The sequence below is a fragment of the Corvus kubaryi genome, unplaced genomic scaffold (assembly GCF_017639235.1).
Source record: "Corvus kubaryi isolate FWS band 111438036 unplaced genomic scaffold, C.kubaryi_AGA036_p1.0 37387, whole genome shotgun sequence".
In the NCBI taxonomy this organism is placed as follows: domain Eukaryota; kingdom Metazoa; phylum Chordata; class Aves; order Passeriformes; family Corvidae; genus Corvus; species Corvus kubaryi.
The window spans coordinates 13,101,740-13,121,651 of record NW_024581129.1 but is presented as its reverse complement, the minus strand read 5'-3'; the positions used below and the strand labels follow the sequence as shown (position 1 = coordinate 13,121,651).

The 19,912-nt window shown below is 57.7% G+C and overlaps 3 protein-coding genes across 5 annotated transcripts in view; 2 read left to right on the top strand and 1 right to left on the bottom strand.

The window, feature by feature from the left end:
- The first annotated feature begins 6 nt into the window (after positions 1-6).
- ARHGDIG (Rho GDP dissociation inhibitor gamma) lies at positions 7-3,909 on the top strand. 2 transcript variants are annotated; one of them, XM_042037384.1, is made up of 6 exons: positions 7-58; positions 1,145-1,330; positions 2,302-2,385; positions 2,465-2,541; positions 3,218-3,281; positions 3,376-3,909. In XM_042037384.1, exons 2-6 carry the CDS (start codon positions 1,150-1,152, stop codon positions 3,573-3,575), a joined length of 606 nt encoding a protein of 201 aa, XP_041893318.1. In that variant the 5' UTR covers positions 7-58; positions 1,145-1,149; the 3' UTR covers positions 3,576-3,909. The 2 variants fall into 2 exon arrangements, with proteins under 2 accessions (XP_041893318.1, XP_041893317.1); XM_042037383.1 differs by lacking the exon at positions 7-58 and having other exon boundaries at positions 351-1,330.
- A 98-nt stretch (positions 3,910-4,007) lies between these two features.
- PDIA2 (protein disulfide isomerase family A member 2) lies at positions 4,008-8,029 on the top strand. Its single transcript, XM_042037375.1, has 11 exons — positions 4,008-4,390; positions 4,819-5,025; positions 5,343-5,476; positions 5,553-5,690; positions 5,764-5,880; positions 5,962-6,087; positions 6,166-6,360; positions 6,702-6,822; positions 6,934-7,115; positions 7,194-7,277; positions 7,422-8,029. The coding sequence occupies exons 1-11, from the start codon at positions 4,156-4,158 to the stop codon at positions 7,500-7,502; spliced, it is 1,620 nt and encodes a 539-aa protein (XP_041893309.1). The 5' UTR covers positions 4,008-4,155; the 3' UTR covers positions 7,503-8,029.
- Positions 8,030-9,458: 1,429 nt separating this feature from the next.
- The window catches only part of AXIN1 (axin 1), a 68,147-nt gene continuing 57,693 nt past the window's right edge, over positions 9,459-19,912 (bottom strand). The window contains exons 5-9 of one of the 2 annotated variants that reach the window (XM_042037261.1): positions 19,333-19,886; positions 16,886-17,062; positions 15,979-16,224; positions 10,693-10,863; positions 9,459-9,921 (exon numbers count right to left, since the gene is read on the bottom strand). In XM_042037261.1, coding sequence (XP_041893195.1) covers positions 9,795-9,921; positions 10,693-10,863; positions 15,979-16,224; positions 16,886-17,062; positions 19,333-19,886 — 1,275 coding nt within the window. In that variant the 3' untranslated portion in view covers positions 9,459-9,794. The remainder of the gene's footprint in view (positions 9,922-10,692; positions 10,864-15,978; positions 16,225-16,885; positions 17,063-19,332; positions 19,887-19,912) is intronic. The other variant, XM_042037262.1, reaches the window with a different exon arrangement.

The window sequence follows — 19,912 nt, the reverse complement described above, 5'->3', positions numbered from 1 at the left end:
GTGTGCGAGGCCGGCGGGCAGCTGCTGGAGCTGCTCTGGCTGGCGCTGTGCTACCGAGGTGAGCGGCGGCGGCCGGGGGGCAGCGCCCGGGGGCGGCGGGGGGCATTGCCCCGGGGAGGGAGGGCGAGCATCACTCCGAGTCCCCAACAGGTGAGCATCCCCCGGGCACCCGGTGCATCCATGAGTGAGCATCACCCCGGGCCCGGGGGAACCGGAGCGTCCCACGGGGGAGACCCCCGCTGTCTCCCTGCCACCTCGCAGCTTGTGGCACCCGGCGCATGCCACCCTGCCCTGCCACCCGTGGGCAGCCAGCGAGTCCCCAGGTGGGTACATCCCTGGGCTGGGAGTGCCCACATGCTGCCGTGACAGCCGAGGGGCAGGGCCTTGGTGGGGGGCCCAGGGGGGCAGCAGGGCTACTGCTGTGTCCCCATCACCAGTGCTGCCCTGGGGACCCACATCTTGGCCCTGTGGCCTCACACTTTTGGCCCTATGGCCCCGGGGCTGAGTGCAGGCAGTGGTCTCTGCCCCATGCTGGGTGCCCAGCACATCCCCAGGGATGGAGTTCCAGGGGCTTTGGGGAGCTCAGTGCTTGCAGTCACAAGGGGGGGGGGTGGGGTGGTGCAGTGGGCAGGGAGAGTCAGGGACTATGGGGACATCACCCACCCTTGTGCCCCCCAGCAGCCTGGCAGCACCGGAGCCACCATCCCAGTGACGCCTTTTTGCACTGCAGCTGCTGGTGGTTTGGGTTTGGGGTGGGAGATGGGACTGGAGGTTGCCCAGTGGGGTTGGAGGGAGCCGCAGGGCAGTGACAAGGACTTCTCTGGGCGACACGAAGGGGGCCTGCGGGCTGGAGGGGTCTGCAAGCGCCCCCCAGATCAAGCACAGCGCATAGGCAGCAGCTCGCCTTGCTCCATGACCGTGCGGAAATGCAGCCGGCGGCAGCACCTCTGGTCTCAGCTGTGCCACCAGGCCCCGGGGACACCGAGCCTGGTGGAATTCCCACAGCTCCGAGCAGGGGAGCAGCTTGGCCTCCCCACGGGGATTTCCCATGTCACAGCCCAGCCACCCCCTGCCCCCCAGTGCCTTCGTGTCGGGGGGTGTCCCCCGGGGTGTCCCCGGGGCTGCCACTGCCTGTCCCCCGCAGACATCATGGCTGACAAGGAGGGGGTGACGCTATCGCTGGAGGAGGAGGAGGAGGATGCCGACGTGGCCCTGGCGTACAAGACGCCGGAGAAGAAGAGCCTGCAGGAGATCCAGGAGCTGGACCCAGGGGATGAGAGCCTGCGGAAGTATAAGCAGGCACTGCTGGGCGCCATCCCTGCTGCCGTGGGTAAGGCTGGGGGCTGCAGTCGGGTTTGGGCACCGCGGCACCCCGGCAGCCCAGCCGGGGGATGGAGCCTCAGCGGGCGCAGGGAGCTCCGGCGTGCTCGAGCAGGGAGCGTCCCGGGGGGCATCCCCGGCAGGGAGGGCACATCCCGGCTGGATTCGCTCGTGGGTGCTGCCTGTGCCCCCCACCCGCGCAGAGACCCCGGCATTCCCTGCCGACAGAGTACCGGTGCCCGGGGACCCCAGTTGCCTTGGTTACGGGATCACCGCCGCAGTTTCCATAGGAACGGCTACAGGGAACCGGGAAATTCATGGGGATGACGGAGAGGAGCGAGCGGCGGGGGCGGGGGAGAGGGACACCGGGGTAACACGGCTGCCAGTGCCCAGGCGGTGCTCCCCATGGCCCCCACAGCGGCCCCCCAGGCTGGTGCTGGTCTGCACTGGGGATCCCTGGGGTGCTCCACGGGCCGAGCATCCCAGTGTCCATCCATGAATGCACTGGGGAGGGTGCAAGCTGGGGGATGTGTGTGTATGCAAACCAGTAGGGTGCATGAGGGGTGCACCATGGTATGTGTGAAAGCTGGGGGGCGTGCAGGGTGGGCTGGGGGCGTGAATTAGACCAGTGCCCACCTCAAGGGATGCCCTGGCTGCACATGCTGCATCCTCCTCCTCTGCTTCCCCTTGTCCCGCTCCTGAGCCAGGGAATGGCACACCCTGGGAAATACCCGTGTCTGGGTCCTTTGAACGTGATACCTCAACAGGCACCGATGCCAGTGATGGGGTGACCTGAGATGCCCCTGCTCTCCTGTGTCCTGCCTGGCTGCCTGGCACTCGCTTGCTTTAACATCCCTGCCACAGACACCGTGGCCCTTCCTGCCATTACAGGGCCATGGGCAGCCCCTTGGCTCGCTGGGGTGGAGGTGATGGTGGACTGGGCATGGTGGGTAAGGTCTGAGCCCTGCTGCTTGTCCCTAGATGCCAGCGTGCCCAACGTGCAGGTGACAAGGCTGACGCTGATGTGCGAGCAGGCGCCGGGGCCCATCACCATGGACCTGACAGGTACGCCCTGGGGACACCTGGGGGAGGAGGAGGAGGAGGAGGAAGGGGTACCAGGCTGATGGACCCTCTGCCTGTGCAGGAGATCTGGAGGAGCTGAGAGGTCGGGCCTTTGTGCTGAAGGAAGGGGTGGACTACAGGGTGAAGGTGTCCTTCAAGGTGAGGCGTGTGTCGTACCCTGTGCCCACTGACTGGGCATGTCTCTGCTGCCCTCACACCACGGGATCCCTGCCCCAAGGGGTCCTTGTTACCCTGGGTCCCTGCCTTTGCATCCTGGATTCCCTGCCCCAAGTGGTCCCTGATCCCCATGGGTCCCTTTTCCCACAGGTCCCTGCCCCACAGGCAAGGACCATGCTGCCCATGGTCCTTGCCTGCCCCAGGGTCCCTGCCTTGGGACATTTGCTTCCCACCCTTTACCCCTGGGGTCTGTGCCCCTCTGGGGGTCTCTGCCCACCCTGAGTTCCCCAGGCTCCTGGGTCTCTGCCACCCTGGGGGTCCTTGCTGTCCCCAACGTGACTGCCACCCCACGTGCCTGCCCCTCTTGATGGTTCCTGCCACCACAGAATCCTTGCTTCTCCCAGAGATCCCAGCAATGCTGCCTATCCCAGGGTTTCCAGGAGGTTCCTGCCCCTCCTGAGGGGGGATCCCTACTGTCTCTGAGTCCCTGCTCCTCTGGAGTTACCTGCCACCCTGGAGTCCCTGCCACCTTTGGTGATGCTGAATTCTGACAAGGGGCTGGATCCTGGAAGAGGTGGATGTCAGGATGGGTACCCAAGGCCAGGGGTTCCCATGCCATGGCGACAGTCCCAATGTCCCCCCTGCCTTCTGCCCGCAGGTGAACAGGGAGATCGTCTGCGGGCTGCGGTGCCTGCACCTCACCTACCGCCGGGGCCGGCCCGGTGAGTGGGGCTGGGGGCTGGGGGGCCGGGGCTGGGGGGCCCCCACGCTACCCTGGCCCCACTCACCCCTCCCTCCTCTCCCCTCCTCGCCCAGTGGATCGCGACGTTTTCATGGTGGGCAGCTACGCGCCGCGGGCCGAGGAGTACGAGGTGGTGACGCCGGCGGAGGAGGCGCCGCGGGGATGGCTGGCACGGGGCTCCTACCGCGTCCGCTCCCTCGTCACCGACGATGACAAGACGGAGCACCTCTCCTGGGAGTGGGGCCTCTGCATAAAGAAGGCCTGGGAGGACTGACCCCGCCCCCCGCACCCCGGCTTCCCCCGCCAGCTCGGGGACGCGGTGCCGCCGTCCCGGGGCACCCCTGGCCGGCACCGCCGCGCTTGCCCCAGTCGCGTGAAGGGTTGAGGGGGGTCCCTTAGCGAGCGAGAGCCCGTGGTCGTGGTCTTCGCAACCAAAGTTATTTTTAATTGCTCTTTTTTTTTAAATATCGACGCCCGCCTGGTCCTCACGGCGTCCCCATCGCTGGGGCCGGGGCTGTGACCCTGCCGTGGTGGTGCCGTGTCCGGTACCCGCCCGGTCGCAGGCTGTGCTCTTCCATCGCCATTAAACCCTACAGACTGGTCTCTTACTGGTGTGTCTGTGCCTACACCGCCTGTGCGTGTCCCCCTGCTCCCTGTTCCCCGCGGCCGTATCCCCGGCCAGGTCTCCCTGCGGCGGCGAGCGGCTGGAAAACAGCCACCTGGTCCCGCTGCCTTATCGGCGGGGCCGGGCAGCCAGTAGCGGAGGGCCACGAGCCCCAGGGGACCGGCACCACCCGCCCCCACGTCCCTTATCTTCGTCCTCCTCCCCGGACAACATCTTCAGTGCCGGCACCATGCGCGGCTGCGGGTCCCGGCTGGTTTGGCTGCTAGTGCTGTCGCTGGCCTGGCTGGGCCCGGCTTTGGGGGACGAGGATAAGGATGAAGAGGTGGTAGAAGAGGAGGAAAAGGAGAAGAAAGAGGATGAAGTGCTCTCAGATGAGATCAAGGAGGAGGACAATGTCCTGGTTCTCCATGAGCACAACTTTGCCCGTGCCCTGAGTGAGCACCAGCTGCTGCTGGTGGAGTTCTGTGAGTGCCCCCACTGTGGGCAGGGGTGTGGGTAGGGGAAGATGTGGGGTTGGGAATATTGGCAGGGGGGACCGGCTGCGGCTGAGCGTGGGCAGAACAGACACATGAACACAGGCACAGGATGGAGGGTAGGTGGGGTTGGCAGGGGCAAGGCTGTGGGTCAGAGGGGCAAGAGCACAGGCCATGTGGCAGGGCATGGGATGGGGACGGACACACGGAGCAGGGACACAGGCAGAGGCATGGGGTGAGGGGTGTGTAGCACGGGCGTGGGACACAGGACAGGGGCACATGGTGTGAGTGTGGGACAGGGGCATAACCTGGGGCCCAGTAGCCTCACACAGCCATTGGGCTGTCCCCACAGTTCCCACCCTGGTCCCCAGGGTGGGGACAAACCTGTCCCCATTATCAATGCTGTCCCCTATCCACAGACGCGCCGTGGTGTGGGCACTGCCAGCAGCTGGCTCCTGCCTTTGCCCAGGCAGCCACTGAGCTGAGGAACGAGTCCAGCCCTGCCCGGCTGGGCAAGGTGGATGCCACGGCACAGACAGCCCTGGCCACTGAGTTTGGCATCACCTCCTACCCCACGCTCAAGCTCTTCCGTGATGGCAACCGCACCCACCCCCTGGCGTACACCGGTAGGGCTGCGGCACCATGCAGCGTCCGTGGCACCCATCGAGGGGGACACTGCCAAGGGGCTGGGGAGGGTGGCAAGGCCTGCTGGTGGGAGGGTGGCACTGTCCTTGTGGGGGTCACAGCGTGGTGGTGAGAGGGGTGGCAATGTCCTGGTGGTGACAGTGGACAGGTGACAGCGTGGTGATGATGTATGAGGTGGTGATGCTGGGCAGTGCCGTGGTGGTGGTGGAGGCGGGTGGCTGAGGTTGGTGGCACAGAGAGGGGTGGCAGCCTGGTGAGGGTTGTCAGGTGACGTCGGGAGCCCTGCTCCTTGTGCCAGGCCGCATGGACAGCAAGGGCATCGTGCGCTGGATGCAGCGCCGGGCCGGCCCCAGCGCCACGCTGCTGCAGGACACCAACACCGCCGCCGCCTTTGTCAGCTCCCAGGACTTGGTGGTCGTTGGCTTCTTCAAGGTGGGCTGGGGTGGTTGGGGCTGGACCGTGGCCGTGGCTGTGGCTGTGGCTGTGGCACTGACAGGTGGCTGTGCAGGACCTGAAGGGTGAGGCAGCCCAGGAGTTCTTCGAGGTGGCTGCCGAGATGGTGGACATGACGTTTGGCGTGGCAGAGGCAGCTGAGCTCTTCCAGGCATATGGGCTGTCAGCTGACACCGTCTGCCTGTTCAAGAAGGTGAGGGGGTGGCAGGGAAGTGGTGGGGCCGTCCTGTCCTCCCCTCAGCCCTCACAGGTCCCTGCCCTGGCAGTTTGATGAGAGACAGACAAACTTCCCTGTGGACCCAGCACGGGGGCTGGACACTGCCGAGCTCACCCAGCTGCTCCGCGTCCACAGCCTGCAGCTGGTGATGGAGTTCACCAACGAGGTACAGCCTGTCCCCAGCCCTGTCACTGTCCTGCAAGGGCCATGGCTTCCCTGCTCTCATCCTCCTCCTCCTCCTCCGCAGACATCCAACCAGATCTTCAGTGCCAAGATCCCCCATCACATGCTGCTCTTCCTCAACAAGTCTTCATCGGAGCAGCTGTTGCTGCAGGATGGCTTCAGGGCAGCTGCCGGTGGCTTCCGGGGTGAGGTGAGGTGGCCCCATGGCAGGGACATGGAGGGTGGCTGTGGGACTCCCCAGCCTCAGTGTCCCCCGTTCCCTGCCCAGGTGCTCTTCGTGGTGGTGGATGTGACCGGGCATGGTGCCGACGTCCTGCCCTTCTTTGGCATGACCCCTGCTGATGCTCCCACCCTGCGCCTCGTCAAGATGGAGAACAATCGCAAGTACCAGATGGAGCAGGACAACTTCTCGGATTCGGCCATTCGCACCTTCATCCAGGCGGTGCTGGACGGCAAGGTGAAGGTGAGGGATGCAGCACGGTGCCAGCCAGCACCGATGGATTCTGCCCTGTGGTGACAGATGGGCTGTTGGCTCAGAAGCCTAACGATGACAGTTGTGTGGTGAACACCAGGGACCTGTTTGCTGATACTTCTGCTGCCAGGCTTGAGGATCTGGGGATTTGTTGTGGGCAAGGGGGCAGGAGACTGCTGCTGTGGAGACACACAGAGCTGGGATGGCAGCAGAGGGGAAGATGTGGTCCAAAAGGCAGCACAGGAACATACCCCTGCCCCAGCCTGCACTGTGCCCCAGGGGCCTCTGGCACTGCTCAGCCCAGGCTGTGGCTGTCCTGACTGTCCCCACAGCCTCACCTGCTGAGTGCCGAGCCCCCCGAGGACTGGGACACGCGGCCCGTTAAAGTCCTGGTGGGGAAGACCTTTGAGCAGGTGGCGTTCGATGAGACCAAGAATGTCTTCGTCAAGTTCTGTAAGTGCTGGGGCCACCCATGGCCCTCCCTGGGCTCTGCCATGGGGCTCAGCCCCTCCACGACAGCCCCAGCCCTGTCACAGACCCCTTGGCAATGTGCCCACCCCGCAGACGCGCCGTGGTGCCCCCACTGCCAGGCCATGGCGGCCGCCTGGGAGGAGCTGGCCGAGCGCTACAAGGACCGCGAGGACATCGTCATCGCCGAGATGGACTCCACGGCCAACGAGCTGGAGAACATCACCATCCACGGCTTCCCCACCCTGCACTACTTCCCCGCGGGGCCGGGCAGGAAGGTAGGTGTGGGCACTTGTGGGGTCACCAGAACCTGGGGGCAGTGGCACCCTCAGCAGCCTCCCCTCCCACGGCTCCAGATGGTTGAGTATAAGAGCACCCGAGATGTGGAGACCTTCTCCAAGTTCCTGGACAACGGGGGGACACTACCTGTGGAGCCTCCGGTGAGTGAGGTCAGGGAACAGCCCCCTGCCCAGGGCAGCCCCCAGCCCCTGCTGGGCGAGGGGATGGATCTGGCAGGATGGGGACGGGGACAGGGTCAGGCAGGGAGTGTGTGTCCATCCATGCCTCACTGCTGCCTTCTCCAGGTGACCAAGACCCCTGGGAACAGCACGGGCAAGGAGGATTCAAGTGCGCCGGGGACAGATGGATCCCGGGATGAGTTGTGAGCCCTGTCCCGCTCAGGCATGTGCTATAAACCACCTGGAAACAACGTGGGCTCTCGTCTGTGTCTGTGGCTCCGTGTGCTGGGAGCACCCGCCTGTCTTGGGGCCACAGCAGGGCTGATAATGGGCAGAACCTCTCTGTCCCCCTGGGGCAGCTGTGCCACAGCACATTCTGGCAACCCCGCGATGGCATGGGGTGGCCAAGGAGCCCAGTGCTTTCCATGCTGGCCCTCATGCTGGAGTGGTGGGGTTCAGGTGATGTGGGATCAGCTGGGGTTTCTTTCGTCACATACCAGACCCAGGGAATCCTCAGGAGCTGCTGTGACAGCCAAGGCAGGCAACATGGGGTTCTACAGGCACATAAGCCTGGCTTGTAGCCTCTGGCACCCCCAGCACTGTCCCCTCTCTGCTGAGACATACCTCCAGGAGCAACATGTCCCCTGGGTCCAGGACCTGCTCAGCCACCCCTCCCGGGAGCCCAGAGCAGCCCCAGCCCTGCCCTGTACCCAGAGCCTTCACCAGACCTGCCCCATCCTCTGTCCATCCCAGAGGCTGCTGAGGGCCCGGGTCCGCTCCATGGGGAAGGAAAAAAGCAGCAGGCAGTGGGATGTGGGGTTTTATTTCATTTTATCCGAGTACCTTTGAAAAGATCATTGTACAAGTCAGCACATGAGAATGCAGAGGAAATGCCGGGGCTGCACGGCCGCTGTACATATTTACAGGGACCCCCTGAGAAAAAAGGGGGAGACGGAAATCCCGGGCACGCCAACAACCTCACCAGACACACCACCACCAGCACTTCAAAAAACGGGGTAAAACCCCTTGTAACACTGTTCCCGGGCTGAAAAGATCTGCAGATTATGCTGGACTTCACACAGCGCATTAGGCAAGGCCAGGACTGTGTTTTAAAGGCACTCGGTGACATGTACAACAGGCGGAGTCCATCCCGGCGCGGTGCCATGGGGTCCCGGCAGCTCCACCACTGCTGGGGCTGGGAATGGCGCTGAGCAGCGCCACCGTGGATCCCCCGGGCTTTGGGGCCATCCCCGTTTCTGTGGGTGGGCAAGGGCTCTCTAAAGGGGCTGGCACAGAGCTGTGGCTGTGCCGGAGCAGCAGGGCCGGGACTGGGTGAGGGCAGGATGGGGAGAGCACGGGCACAGCCCCGGCTTCCTTGCGGCCGAGTAAGCCCAGGAGGCTTCCCAGGGCTGCCTGCTGGTCCTACATGAGCCACGAACTGGCATCAATGATCCCCCTGGTGCAGTGCCCTCCTGCTGCCTCCCCTGAAACACAGAAGCTGACAAAAGATGCAGGACTCATAAAAAGACGTATTTTGTCTTCAGCTTTAGTGTCTCATCAGTTCCCTCCCCATTATGGCTCTCCTAACGAGTGCCCTGCCCAAAGCCAGAGCTTGGCCCAGGGGTCTGGGCATGTCTGCACCAGGCACACAGGTGCCAGCCCTCTGCAGAACTGCAGCACCCTCCTGGGAAGCAATCCCTTCTCCACGGGGACACAAGGGATACACAGGAGTGTGCAGGCTGTGGGATGCCAGCACCCAGCCTGCCACCCTGGCTCTGAGCTGGTCCTCACTCTGCGGGAAGCCCCCAGTCCCGACGGGCACTGACCCTTCTATTCCTCGGGGATTTACTCGGTTGCAAGGAAGCTCAGGAGGAGAAAAAAAGACCCATCCTACCATGTCCAGCAGCTGAGCCTGCCAAGGAGGCCACAGATGACTCCTTCCAAATGGCTTAATGATCTTCACAGCCCCTTTGGAGTGAGGCTGCCCCTTCCGCACTGGTGGGGTGAGGGCGGCTCTGCCCCATGGCGCTCCAGAGCCATCCATGCCAGGAAAACGGGGCAGGGTGCTGGGAAAGCGTGGAGCAGCCGGAGTCTGATGGATGGCTGTACACTTTGGGTGAGTTCTGCAGTACCTGTATGTTTTACATTTACATAAGAGCACTGTGACATTGGAAATATTTTCCTTTTATTACAATATATCAAAAATATGCAGCTTTAGTAAACAAGGTCATATTACACTTTCTAATGCACTGTACAATGCTACATTACACTTATATTCGGTATGGAGAGGGAGCCCAGGCTCCCACTGGCAGGTTTGTGGGGTGAAAGGGCATCCACCGGCATCCTGGAGCTTGCCCAGATCCGTGCTGGAAAGCAGAGCTGCCACCCTCCACCCTGGGCTCGTCTGGTGCCCGTGGCAGCAGCACCGCCAGTGTCCTCCCCAGGCCTTCTCCTCCGGTCCCAGAGTCCTTCACAGTCCTGTCCTCACTGCCCTGGAGCCTAATCAATCTTCTCCACCTTCCCGATGATCTTCTCTTCGAAGATGGGCAGGATGGTGTCATCCTCCCGCACCTCCTCGAAGACCACACCACAGTCGAACTCGTCGCTCACTTTCTTAAAGTAATACCTGAAAAAACCAGAAACGTGGAGGGAGGAGAGGGAAAAAAAAGCAGGTGAATGGTCACAGGGCACCATGATCCCCAAACCTGGGTACAGCCTGGCTTGGAGCTCACGGAGCACAGGAAGCTGCTCCCCCAGACACGGAGGGAACTGAGGCCACATGCCTGCCCCTGTCCTCAACAGTGAACAAAAATAGTGGTCAGGATCCATGTTACCATGGTCAGGAGTTCCAGCCCTGAATCCAAACCCATTCACAGCTCTCCCAAAGGCAGTGGCTGAGGCACCTGTGTTGGTGGAGTGTTTCCAGGCAGGCTTTCCCATGGCAGCTCCTACTTGGAAGTGGGAACTTGGAGAGCTCCATGCCACACATCTGTCTGCTTTGGGACTCTAGCAGGACCCAACCCCCCTGTCCTCACCAAAGGGAACTTTGACAGGAGCCAAAACAGCTCTGAATTTAGAGGGTCCCCAAAGCATCAGTGAGCACTGACTGATGCTGCTGCACATCTGCCAGGCAGCTCAGCAGCTCCTGGTGGAGGTGCAAACCACGATGCAGGACACTTCTGCTACAAAACCCCTGCTAACCTGCCTCTTCACCAGCCAAGGTGCCCTGGCCATGCTGCCACATCCCTACCACAGCATGCCCTGAGGCAGCCCTCCTGACCTACCTCCACCAACCTTCCCCTTTGTGGGGGCAACGCCACTGTGTCCTGGCAGTGGCATCTGCTGGGGGTCACCAACAGCTGCCAGCAGCTTCCCACAGGCGAGGAACAGCCCTTACCTGTAGTTCCCTTTCTTGGTCAGCAGCTCCTTGAACTGTCCCAGCGTCACCACGCGCCCCTTGACGAGGGTGCGGTAGGGGATGGGCTCCCCGCAGAAGTAATAAGCGACCACGATGTTCTCGCAGGGCTGGGATGCGCCACTGCCCGGCCTCTTCTGGGGCTTCAACCTGCTGGGCAGAGACACAAGGGACCTGCTCAGTGCCAGCCCAAGGGGCTCTGAACCATCGTGCTGGGTACCTGGCAGGGCTCGGGGCTGCTGCGTGAGAGGAGCGGGTCAGGTCCCCCCAGGAAATGCAGCGCGGTCCCTGGGCATCGCCTGCTGCCACCAGCAGCTCTCCTGGCTCGCAGACACACACTGGGACTGGCCAAGGAGCACTTGCAAAGGCTGAATGAGGCCAGGACACAGCTATAAGAAGGGTGCAGGTCCTAACTCAGTCCCTTTGTGCTGTCTCCAGGCTTTGGGAGGGCACAGCCCTCCTCACAGCATGGTTTGGGGAGTCATTGGCAAGCACCCCAGGCCAAGGCAGCAGACCCAGGTCACCATCATCACCATCACCATCTCACCACGCTCCTGGCACACAGCAGCACACAGGGCTGGAGCACCATCCCACAGGGGATGATCATGCAGACACTGCTCAGACTGCTTGGGATTATTGCCACCATGGCCAGAACAGCCCAGCACAGCTCTCCACTGGCCCACAACTGCAGGCAGGATGTTCCTGCACCCCACAGCTCCCCTGGGCCCCTTTCCCATGTACGTGGAGGTCTGAGGGGATGGAGCTCCCAGCATAGCATGTCCTGGAGGCTATTCTGCCTGTCTTGCCCATGCAGGTTGCCAAGGCAGCTGCCATCCCCAAAACCTCAGTGACTTTACACCTCCTGCGTTTTCCCAGCTCTCAGAATGCTGGTCTGGTCTTTGCTTCCAGCCCACACACGGGGTTCAGCTATGTGGTGCCATCACTAGACAGAAACTGTCAGCCCAGTCCTTCACCCCATTTTCAGAGACAGACAAAAGCAACAATAATTCAGCTCAGGGTACTTTGCCCTTCTGCAGAGCCTTTCATCTGGGGTGCCGAAAATGCTGCACAAACATTGGAGCAGCCTACACAAATTGGTACCTTGGCATGCGTAGTCTGAGCCAGAGGCAGCCTTCCCTTTCAAAGTCACATAAAACACATTTGGCAGCTTTAAAAAAAAATTATTTTAAAAGCACACTGGATAAAAAAAGACGATTTTGTATTTACATGACTGGAAAGTTGCTGTAAAAACCCTAGAATGTGCCAAGCATATGAGGTAATCGCAGTTTTGGAAATGACTCTGACCTTAACCTTTAAACAGTGGCTGGCGGGCAGAGCACCTTTTCATGGTGTGCCCACATAAACACTGGCACTGCAAACCAACATCAGACACAGCTTTTCCACCTTTTCCTACAGGCATGAGAGGTCTAAAGTTCAACTGAACAATCTTCCGGGTGCCTGCTCTGCCTGGGAGACCTTTGGAGAAGATGCAGCATTCTGAGAGGCAAGGGTCTGCTCCTGGTGCCAGTAGAGCCCTTGGAGCCTCTCCCATCCCTGTATCAAAATACAGGATGCCCTTTAGCTAGAAAAACATTAAGGAATTGAGTCATCCTTGGAAAAAAAAATATGAGGCATTTAAAGGAAAAATGGGTCATAAATTCAGGCAAATTCTGTGAATCCTGTGAGCCAGAAGTTAATTGAAGGGGTTTGGAAAACCTCAAAGTCCCTAAGCTTCTCTTAATCCTGCTAGAGACAGGTCATGACTAAGAGAGGGCTGCTGTGTGCCTGGGGACCTGGGGACACGGCAACGAGCCTGGCACAGGAGCAGAGCTGGTTCCTCAGGGCTGCTCTTCTCCTTTGCCTGGGGAGATGGAGAGGACAGGACACCCCTGAGCTCTGCTGTGGTAGAAGCAAGAGGGGGACTGTGCCAGTGGCTGGGAGTGTCCTTCCTCCTGCTGTGCATTTCACACCTGAAAGGCCATTTCTGAACGTGCTCAGCCTGGCTCCAGTGAGATGTGCCCAGAAAATGATGCCTGAAGTGATGCCCAGAAGTGATCTTGACAGGCAGAGAGGGGAGACTGACTGCTCTTTAGCTCCCTAAGCCTTCCTTTTTTCCCTTTTTGAAAATGGGGGCTATGCTTTCCCTTTTCCAGTCAGTAGGAACTTGTCCAGACTGCCATGACTTCTCAAATATGATGGATACTGGCTGAGACACTTCATCCACCAGTGCCCTCAAGCCCTGTGGATGGATTTAATTAGGTCCCATAGACTTGTGCACCTTCAGGTTCTTTAGATGGTCTCAAACCTCATCTTCTCCTACTGGGGGTGGTTCTTTTATCTCCCAGTCCCTGCCTTTGTCTGTGACTCAGGTGCTGTGGTTGGAGCACTCACTGGTGAAGACCAAAGCAAAAAAGCCATTGAATACCTCAATCTTCTGCATGCCCCAGGTAACCAGCTCTCCCATTTCCTCCCAGACAGGGCCTACATTTTCCCCAGTCTTCCTTTTATCACCATGTACCAAGAGAAGCTTTTCCTGTTGCTTTAATTCTATCAGCAGAACTCACACACCCCCCAAACTGCAGCCACAGACCTCTAGCAGGCTAAAGCAGAGCTGATGAGTATGGAATCACTGAAAATGTAGTTTTCCAAGAGCTCCTCTCAGGAGAATGAAACAACACAACTGTCTCCACTTTCGTCACTGCCAAGAGATCTCCTGAGACCTTGGCTTGCACATAAAGGCCACCAGACTGACTCTGAGCCCTGCCTCATTAAATCTTCCACCTGCACCCATCTCCTGGGTGTTGGTGTGACCCAGAATACCGCCAGGTACCACGCCCTGCCCCTTCTGAGATCACCTCCCATTGCTATGTTTGTCACAAGCACAAAACATCATCCAGCAGGGAAACAGCAGCACTCATCCCACTCACTGCATCTGCATCCCACCAGTGCTGTGACAGGGAACCCGAGTCTGGCTTGCAGCACCAATCCAACCTTGCTGTGATGCAGAGGTATCCAGCTTGCTCCAACTCAACGCTAGGGCTGGAGAGCTTTGGAAAGCCCAAAATTGACCCAGCAGATACTACCTCAGTGAGTGTCCCAGTCACCAGCTCTGCTCCTCTTCCAAGCTTAGCCCAACACAATTCCAAACTGAGATGATGCTAAATGTTCCCCCTGCTTGCAAAAAATCCTTTCTCCAAGGAGCTGGTATTAATTCCTTCAATCCAGCTGTGAAATGTGAGACTGAGCTACAGGAAATGGCTCAAAACCTGTCTGTCCATGGAAGAATCTGATGGTCACTGGGACACCAATGCTGGGCACTGGTGTGCTGCTGGATCTGCAGGTCATTAGAACTGAATGGTCAATCCTGCATTGCTTGCCAGCAGCAGCCAGGTCGCTATCTCCGAGATCAGGGTCATTCCAAATGCTGCGAAATAGGGAGAGAAATGCTTTTTCTGGAAGAATATTTACAATTCCCAGTACAGTCACTGCAGGTGCCTCATTGATTTACAGTGGGGCAGTGCTGGGGTGGGAGCAGGGCTGTTGGCAGTGGGCAGTTTGGTGGGGAAGGCCACTGCTGGGAGGGCTGTGCCAGAGGGGGGTGGCTGGAGAGCTGGATAATCGTGCTGGCAAGGCCAGTCTGTCTGTAGAAAGCTGGCACAGTGTGCTCTCCACCCACAGTCAGCTCAACTGGAGCCTCAAGGATACCTCCGGGCTCACTTCCACCTCTCAGCTTCCCCAAGGCTACTGACAAACCTGGGACACTGGCTCCAATTTCCCAGAGCTCTTCAAAGCTCCAGAGTGAAATAAATGGTGTTTTCATGGCAGCTCCTCTCTCAGTTTCAACTTTGTTCTCATGGAGCTGTGGGATCTATTTCCAGGCAGGCTCCTGGTCTAACCAGAGCAGGAGCTCTCTAAAAAGCTGCCAGCTCAGGTGTGCTTCAGCTGGCGCACCCAATCCTACCAAAATCCAGCAGAGATTTCAACATCCAGAAATCTTTGGCTCCCTGGGGACCACTGCATCCATTTTTGCCTGCTACTGGACACAGACACATCTACTTTTCACGAGCAGTTCCCCACTGGTGAATGTCTCTCTGGTTTTCCAGGCATGGGGCAGGCTGGGGGATCCTTGCATCACTGGGAGAAGAGCCAGACCTCATGGAGAGGCAGTGGAAGCAGAGCAGCCCATCCTGCTGCTGGCATGCCTGGCATTTACCACATACAGTGGGCTTCCCCCATAAGCCACTCTTAAAATACAGGCCAAATTATTGTCAGAGTGTTAACTGCATAGCCCAGGCTGCTGTTTCCAAAGTGTGTACAGACATTTCTGGGGAAGGTGCATGAATTTAGTACAACTATAAGTGACTCTGCTAATAAACCCTATCCAATTCCACATGCTGAAAGGAAGATCACATAAACTTGGCTTAACCTGGCTTGGGAAAGCCGTCTAATTACCTGGCTTTCAGTCAATGCTCTGACATGAATACACAGAAGTCTGCTACGTGGTCACTGCAAGCAAAAATAACTGGAGCCTGTTTCTTTTAAAAATTACATTTGTGTTTCTACGAGTCAGACCGCAAAGTTTCAAGTTTTCAGAGGACAGCTGTAGAGCTGTGAAAGGTTTTAATGGACAAAGTGCTTTTAGCTGTTAACAGTAATTATCTAGCACTTCCAAAACGCTTTTCACCAGAGAGCTCCATGTGCCTTGCAAATGATGTCCCCTGAAAGATAACACAGAGCAGGAAAATGAGCTCTGCAACAGCCATTAAGCTGAGTCACAGAAAGATGCAGTGACTTGGATATGGCTACGCCGAGTCAGAGCTGCTGCGGGAAGGCTCCAGCACAGAGCTCTCATCCAGAGGCCACCAGCGGCCTTTGCCGGAAGCTTGTGCGAGATGGAGATAAAGAGCAAAGACAGATTTGTCTTCTGCACTTAAGTCTGCTGCATCCTGATGAATTCTGCTCCTGCACCAAGCTCTGAAGTCATTGTGTGACTGTGAATGAGTGGAGAGCCAGTGAGTACCAGGGGAGAGAGCTCTCCCAGCCCTGCCCCTTCCCAGCCCTGCCAGGAGCATTTCCAGCATCTCCATCCACAGATCACAAGTCCAGGGTTTCAAGGTGGATTTTTGGCATTTGCACCACCATGTCAGAGGGACTGAGCCAGATTTCTCTGACCTCTCTGCATGCTGAAGACCAGAGCAGAGGACATGGACACCCCTCAGAGCAGTCTCTCCCAGCCCTCCCACACACAATCAGACCTTATCATCATACCTTTGCTTAAGGGGGAGTTTTCCAGCCCTTTTTTCCTCTTCTTCCAACCTCCTGCGAGCTTCCTCCAGCTGGGTGAGGGGGTTGGGGGCTGGGTTGGGTGGCATGGTAGGATCTTGAATGAAGGGGTGAGAAGGCTGGACGACGTTTCGGAGCTGGGCGCTGACCCACGGGTGCACCGTAACAGGTCGCTCAATGGAGAGGGGCCGGACCATGTCGTGGGGCAGCTGCTTCTTAGCACCTGAAGAGCTACACACAAACACAAAGGTTTTACATGGAGCACCGAGATGCTCTGCACAGGCACACAGTCATTCCCAGATGAACTTGCTGCTGGATACAGGCACCACTGGGAAGCTCCTCACAGCATGGCTTTCAAGGGAGAGAGGTGCAACATCAAAATCTAAAGAAGATTTTGAGCAAGTCCTGAGACACCAGGGTGAGCAGCTCAACCCTGAAACAAACCCCACAGATCAGTGTGAGGGCTCCCATCAATCCCATACACAAAAATAAACTCAGGGAAAGGCAGATCCATCTTTTGTGGGATTCTGTCACAGGATGCCCTCCCCTGCCTATCATGTGCCACGTTATCCACCTTGGAACCACAGCAGCAATTTCTAAGATTCCCCTGGGGCTGCAACCTCCTGTCATGGCCACAAGTTATCCTTCAGAAACAACAGCCCTTGTAGCCCACAAGCAATCCTCAGTCTCCTAAGGGTCTAAAACCCTTAGGAGACTGAGGATTGCTTGTGGGCTACAAGGGCTGTTGTTGGTCTAAAACCCTTAGGAGATGGATTCTTGCCTTCCCAAGATGTCCAGGAGGAAGGCAGCCTGCTGACACATCTCCCTTGTGCAGGGGATGCAATACAAGAGTATTATGGTTATGGTTATCCCTGGCTCTGCCAGCCCTTACCCATGGTTTGTTTTCTTATGCCTGCTGATCTCCTTCTCTCCTTCTATGATCCACTGAAGGATCTTCTGGTTTTTCTCCACATCTTCAGGAGATCCTGGCATTTCATAGTTGGCACCATCACTTTTCCCTGAATCAGTCTTCTTAACATTCCTTTTTGAGAGCAGACTTGCTTTCCCACTGCAAGAACAAAGCTTGGGACATTAGTGCTTTGCTTATGTCAGCCACCAGAGGGGCAGAGGATGGACACGTCTATCTTCAGACATGGACACATCTATCTCCAGACATTTTCCACAGCTCCCTGCTCTACCAAAGCTCAAACCAACCGTGCCACAGTTCAGGCTAAGAGTAAGATTGCCTAGACCTGGGCACAGCAGCTTCTCTGCCCAACAATCTGTGGGGAAAGGGAGCTTCTCCTCTGGCCAAACGAGCCACGGCAAGATCTCTTGCCATGAGAAGGGTTTGGTTAAATCCTCAGAGCAGGAGGTTATCCATTGGCTGTCTCTCCATGCCTGACCACTGCTTGAAACCCAGCTCCTTCCTATCACCCTCAGATTCACTGGTACCCCAAACTCTGACTTGCCATGCCCAGAGTTTGCTTCTTACCCTGATTTGAATGAGGCTTCATGTCATGGTGGAAGATCACATCCCAGCAGGGTGGGCTGCCTCCCATGGGGAAGCCCAGCCAGCCCAACCACTGCAGCCAGAGGGATGCCAGGCAGTAGCCAACACTCTGGCTACACCTGTGGCTGCAGCAAAGGCTCCTGCAGGAATGCCATGGCACACACAGCCATGTGCCCAGCCAAGCAGCCCCATGCTCAGGAGAATTCCCCCATGCAGGCCTGTCATTCCACGAAACTCCCACTGTCCTGATCATCCACCTGCTTTACTCCATAGGGCCTCGCTCCTGCATGTTCACTAACACACACAGGAAAAACAACCTGAACACCACAGAGGAGCAACAGTCCCCTGGATAGCTTTGCTGATTTTTTTTGGAGAAAGCCTCGAGAGGTACTGCTGCAGATCTACAAAGGGAGGGCAAGCTGACAACTTCTTCTCTGCTTCTCCCAACATGAGGACTACTGGGTATCAAAAGCAACTCTGCACCAGCAGGTTCAGTGCAAACAAAAAAAATGCTGTTTTCTGCAGGTTGTCATTGACCCACAGACACAGTCATGGGGGGCTGGGGGAACAGCACACCAGCTGGGTTCAACAAGAGTCAGAGAAGCCACCACAAGAGACTGCTGGGTGCCAAACAAGACCATTTGGATGCAAACCCTTGTCTTGTGAAGCTTCTGAAATTCAGGAACTGGGAGTTTGCGCCAGAGAAAGGACAGCTCTGAGTACGTCCTTTTAAAAAACCTCATTAAATATATGCTGTAGCTGCTGCTAGAAGGAAGTCTTGTGTCTAGATGGGGCTTTGGGTTGGCACAGCATGGCCACGCTCATCTCTGTTGAAGCAAAACCCTTTCCCCATAGAAACATGGTGGATTTAAGTGCCTCCCTCCTGAAGAGCAGTTTGCTTTGTCTGCCTCTGCACTCTGCCTCCCTCCTGCCACCCCAGAAAGCTGATCCTGCCTGCTGCAGACGCAGCCAACCTGCCTTCACTAACTGTCCCACCGCTGGTACACTGCAAATCAACACCCCGAAGCCTCAGCCCTGGGGAGCCAGACACACTCAGGGTGAGCACAGCTTTCCCCTGTGGCTGCTCCATCCCCATCCCTCACCGTGGTCAGCCCCGGGCTGCACTCCGGCCTTTGCAGTCACCCAGTAACAGGACCAGCAAAACTCGCCACAGAAAAGGAGCTGCCCCTCCTCCCTACAGCATGGAAGGGATGGAGGAATTCAAATGGCCAAGGAAAGATGGACAACAGCCTGTAATGCAGCAAAATGGCTTTTCTGGGCAGAGGGTGCCCCACCCCGGAGAACATCCCCTTGGGACTGGCTGCAGGGGCAGCACTGCAGTGTCCATTGCTTTGTTAGGAGGAGAAAGGAGCACTTCTGGTGAGTGGGTTCAGCCTTGCAACAAATAAGGTGGGGTTTTTTTGTCCTCTCATAAATACCTTAAGAGACCTGTTTCTATTACCCAGACCTTGAGACACAGCTCCAACACCCAACTCCTGGTGCGTGGAGAAGTAGACCAGCACCTGCAATTTCTAAGCATCTCCACTGCTTTAAGGAGCAGAAAACCTACTTTTTAACCAAGACCAATAAAAATCCTGGTTAGAGGGTGTCTTTCAGCACTAGATCACAGAGATAAAAAGGCCTCTATAAGGGTTATCAGGCCATATCCATTTCTGAAGGGGAAGAGCCCTCAAACCACGTGCCAGCATAAGTTCTCAAGGAAAAGGTTCAACCACTGTTTCCCTGACATGCTACAGCCTGTTTATGGAAGAGCTTCCTAGAGAAGCCATGGCTTTGGGAATCCCATTGGGTGTTCCTTGACTCACCTGTAGCCTAAAGAGTCCATGGGGACAGGGGCCATGCCCAAGTTTTCACTGTAGTTTCGTGACTTTGTTGCATAGTTATGTGAATCTACATTCCAAGCAAAGCTGTTCTGCACTCGCTGTGTGGCCTCAGCCTCAATCTGCTCTTTTGGTTTCATCATGCTGTGGTGATGGATGTGGTGGTAGACATGTTTATGGTGGTATAAGTTAGCTGCATCCAGTTTCATTCCTGATTTTGTTGTGTGCTTGCCATGCCCTGGAGGAATTGTTCCTAGTGTCCCTGGCAGCTTTCCTAAGTGGCCACTTTCTGGGGACCGTGGCTTAGGAGAGTGACGGCCAGGTCCTGGAGATTGGCAGCCTGGAGTTTTCATCACACGCTGCACGTGCTCATCCAGGATGCTTTCGGGGTTTTCTTCGTGGGCATCTCTCATCTGCATCCCAGCACAGCCCATCTCAGCATAACGAGGAGCAAAGTGATGGAAGGCTTGGGCAGAAGGCATCTTGTGGCTCATGACCGATGGACCAGAAGAGATATCTGCATCCTCACCTTCTTCTTCCTGCAGGAAACACAGGAACAATCAGA

Coding starts and splice junctions, on each gene's coding strand:
- ARHGDIG (XM_042037383.1), top strand. CDS start 490: ATGGCCCCGGGGCTGAGTGCAGGCAGTGGTCTCTGCCCCATGCTGGGT. Junction 1,331..2,301: donor CGCCATCCCTGCTGCCGTGG/GTAAGGCTGGGG, acceptor GCTTGTCCCTAG/ATGCCAGCGTGCCCAACGTG. Junction 2,542..3,217: donor GGGTGAAGGTGTCCTTCAAG/GTGAGGCGTGTG, acceptor TTCTGCCCGCAG/GTGAACAGGGAGATCGTCTG.
- PDIA2 (XM_042037375.1), top strand. CDS start 4,156: ATGCGCGGCTGCGGGTCCCGGCTGGTTTGGCTGCTAGTGCTGTCGCTG. Junction 4,391..4,818: donor GCTGCTGCTGGTGGAGTTCT/GTGAGTGCCCCC, acceptor CCCTATCCACAG/ACGCGCCGTGGTGTGGGCAC. Junction 6,823..6,933: donor GAATGTCTTCGTCAAGTTCT/GTAAGTGCTGGG, acceptor CCCACCCCGCAG/ACGCGCCGTGGTGCCCCCAC.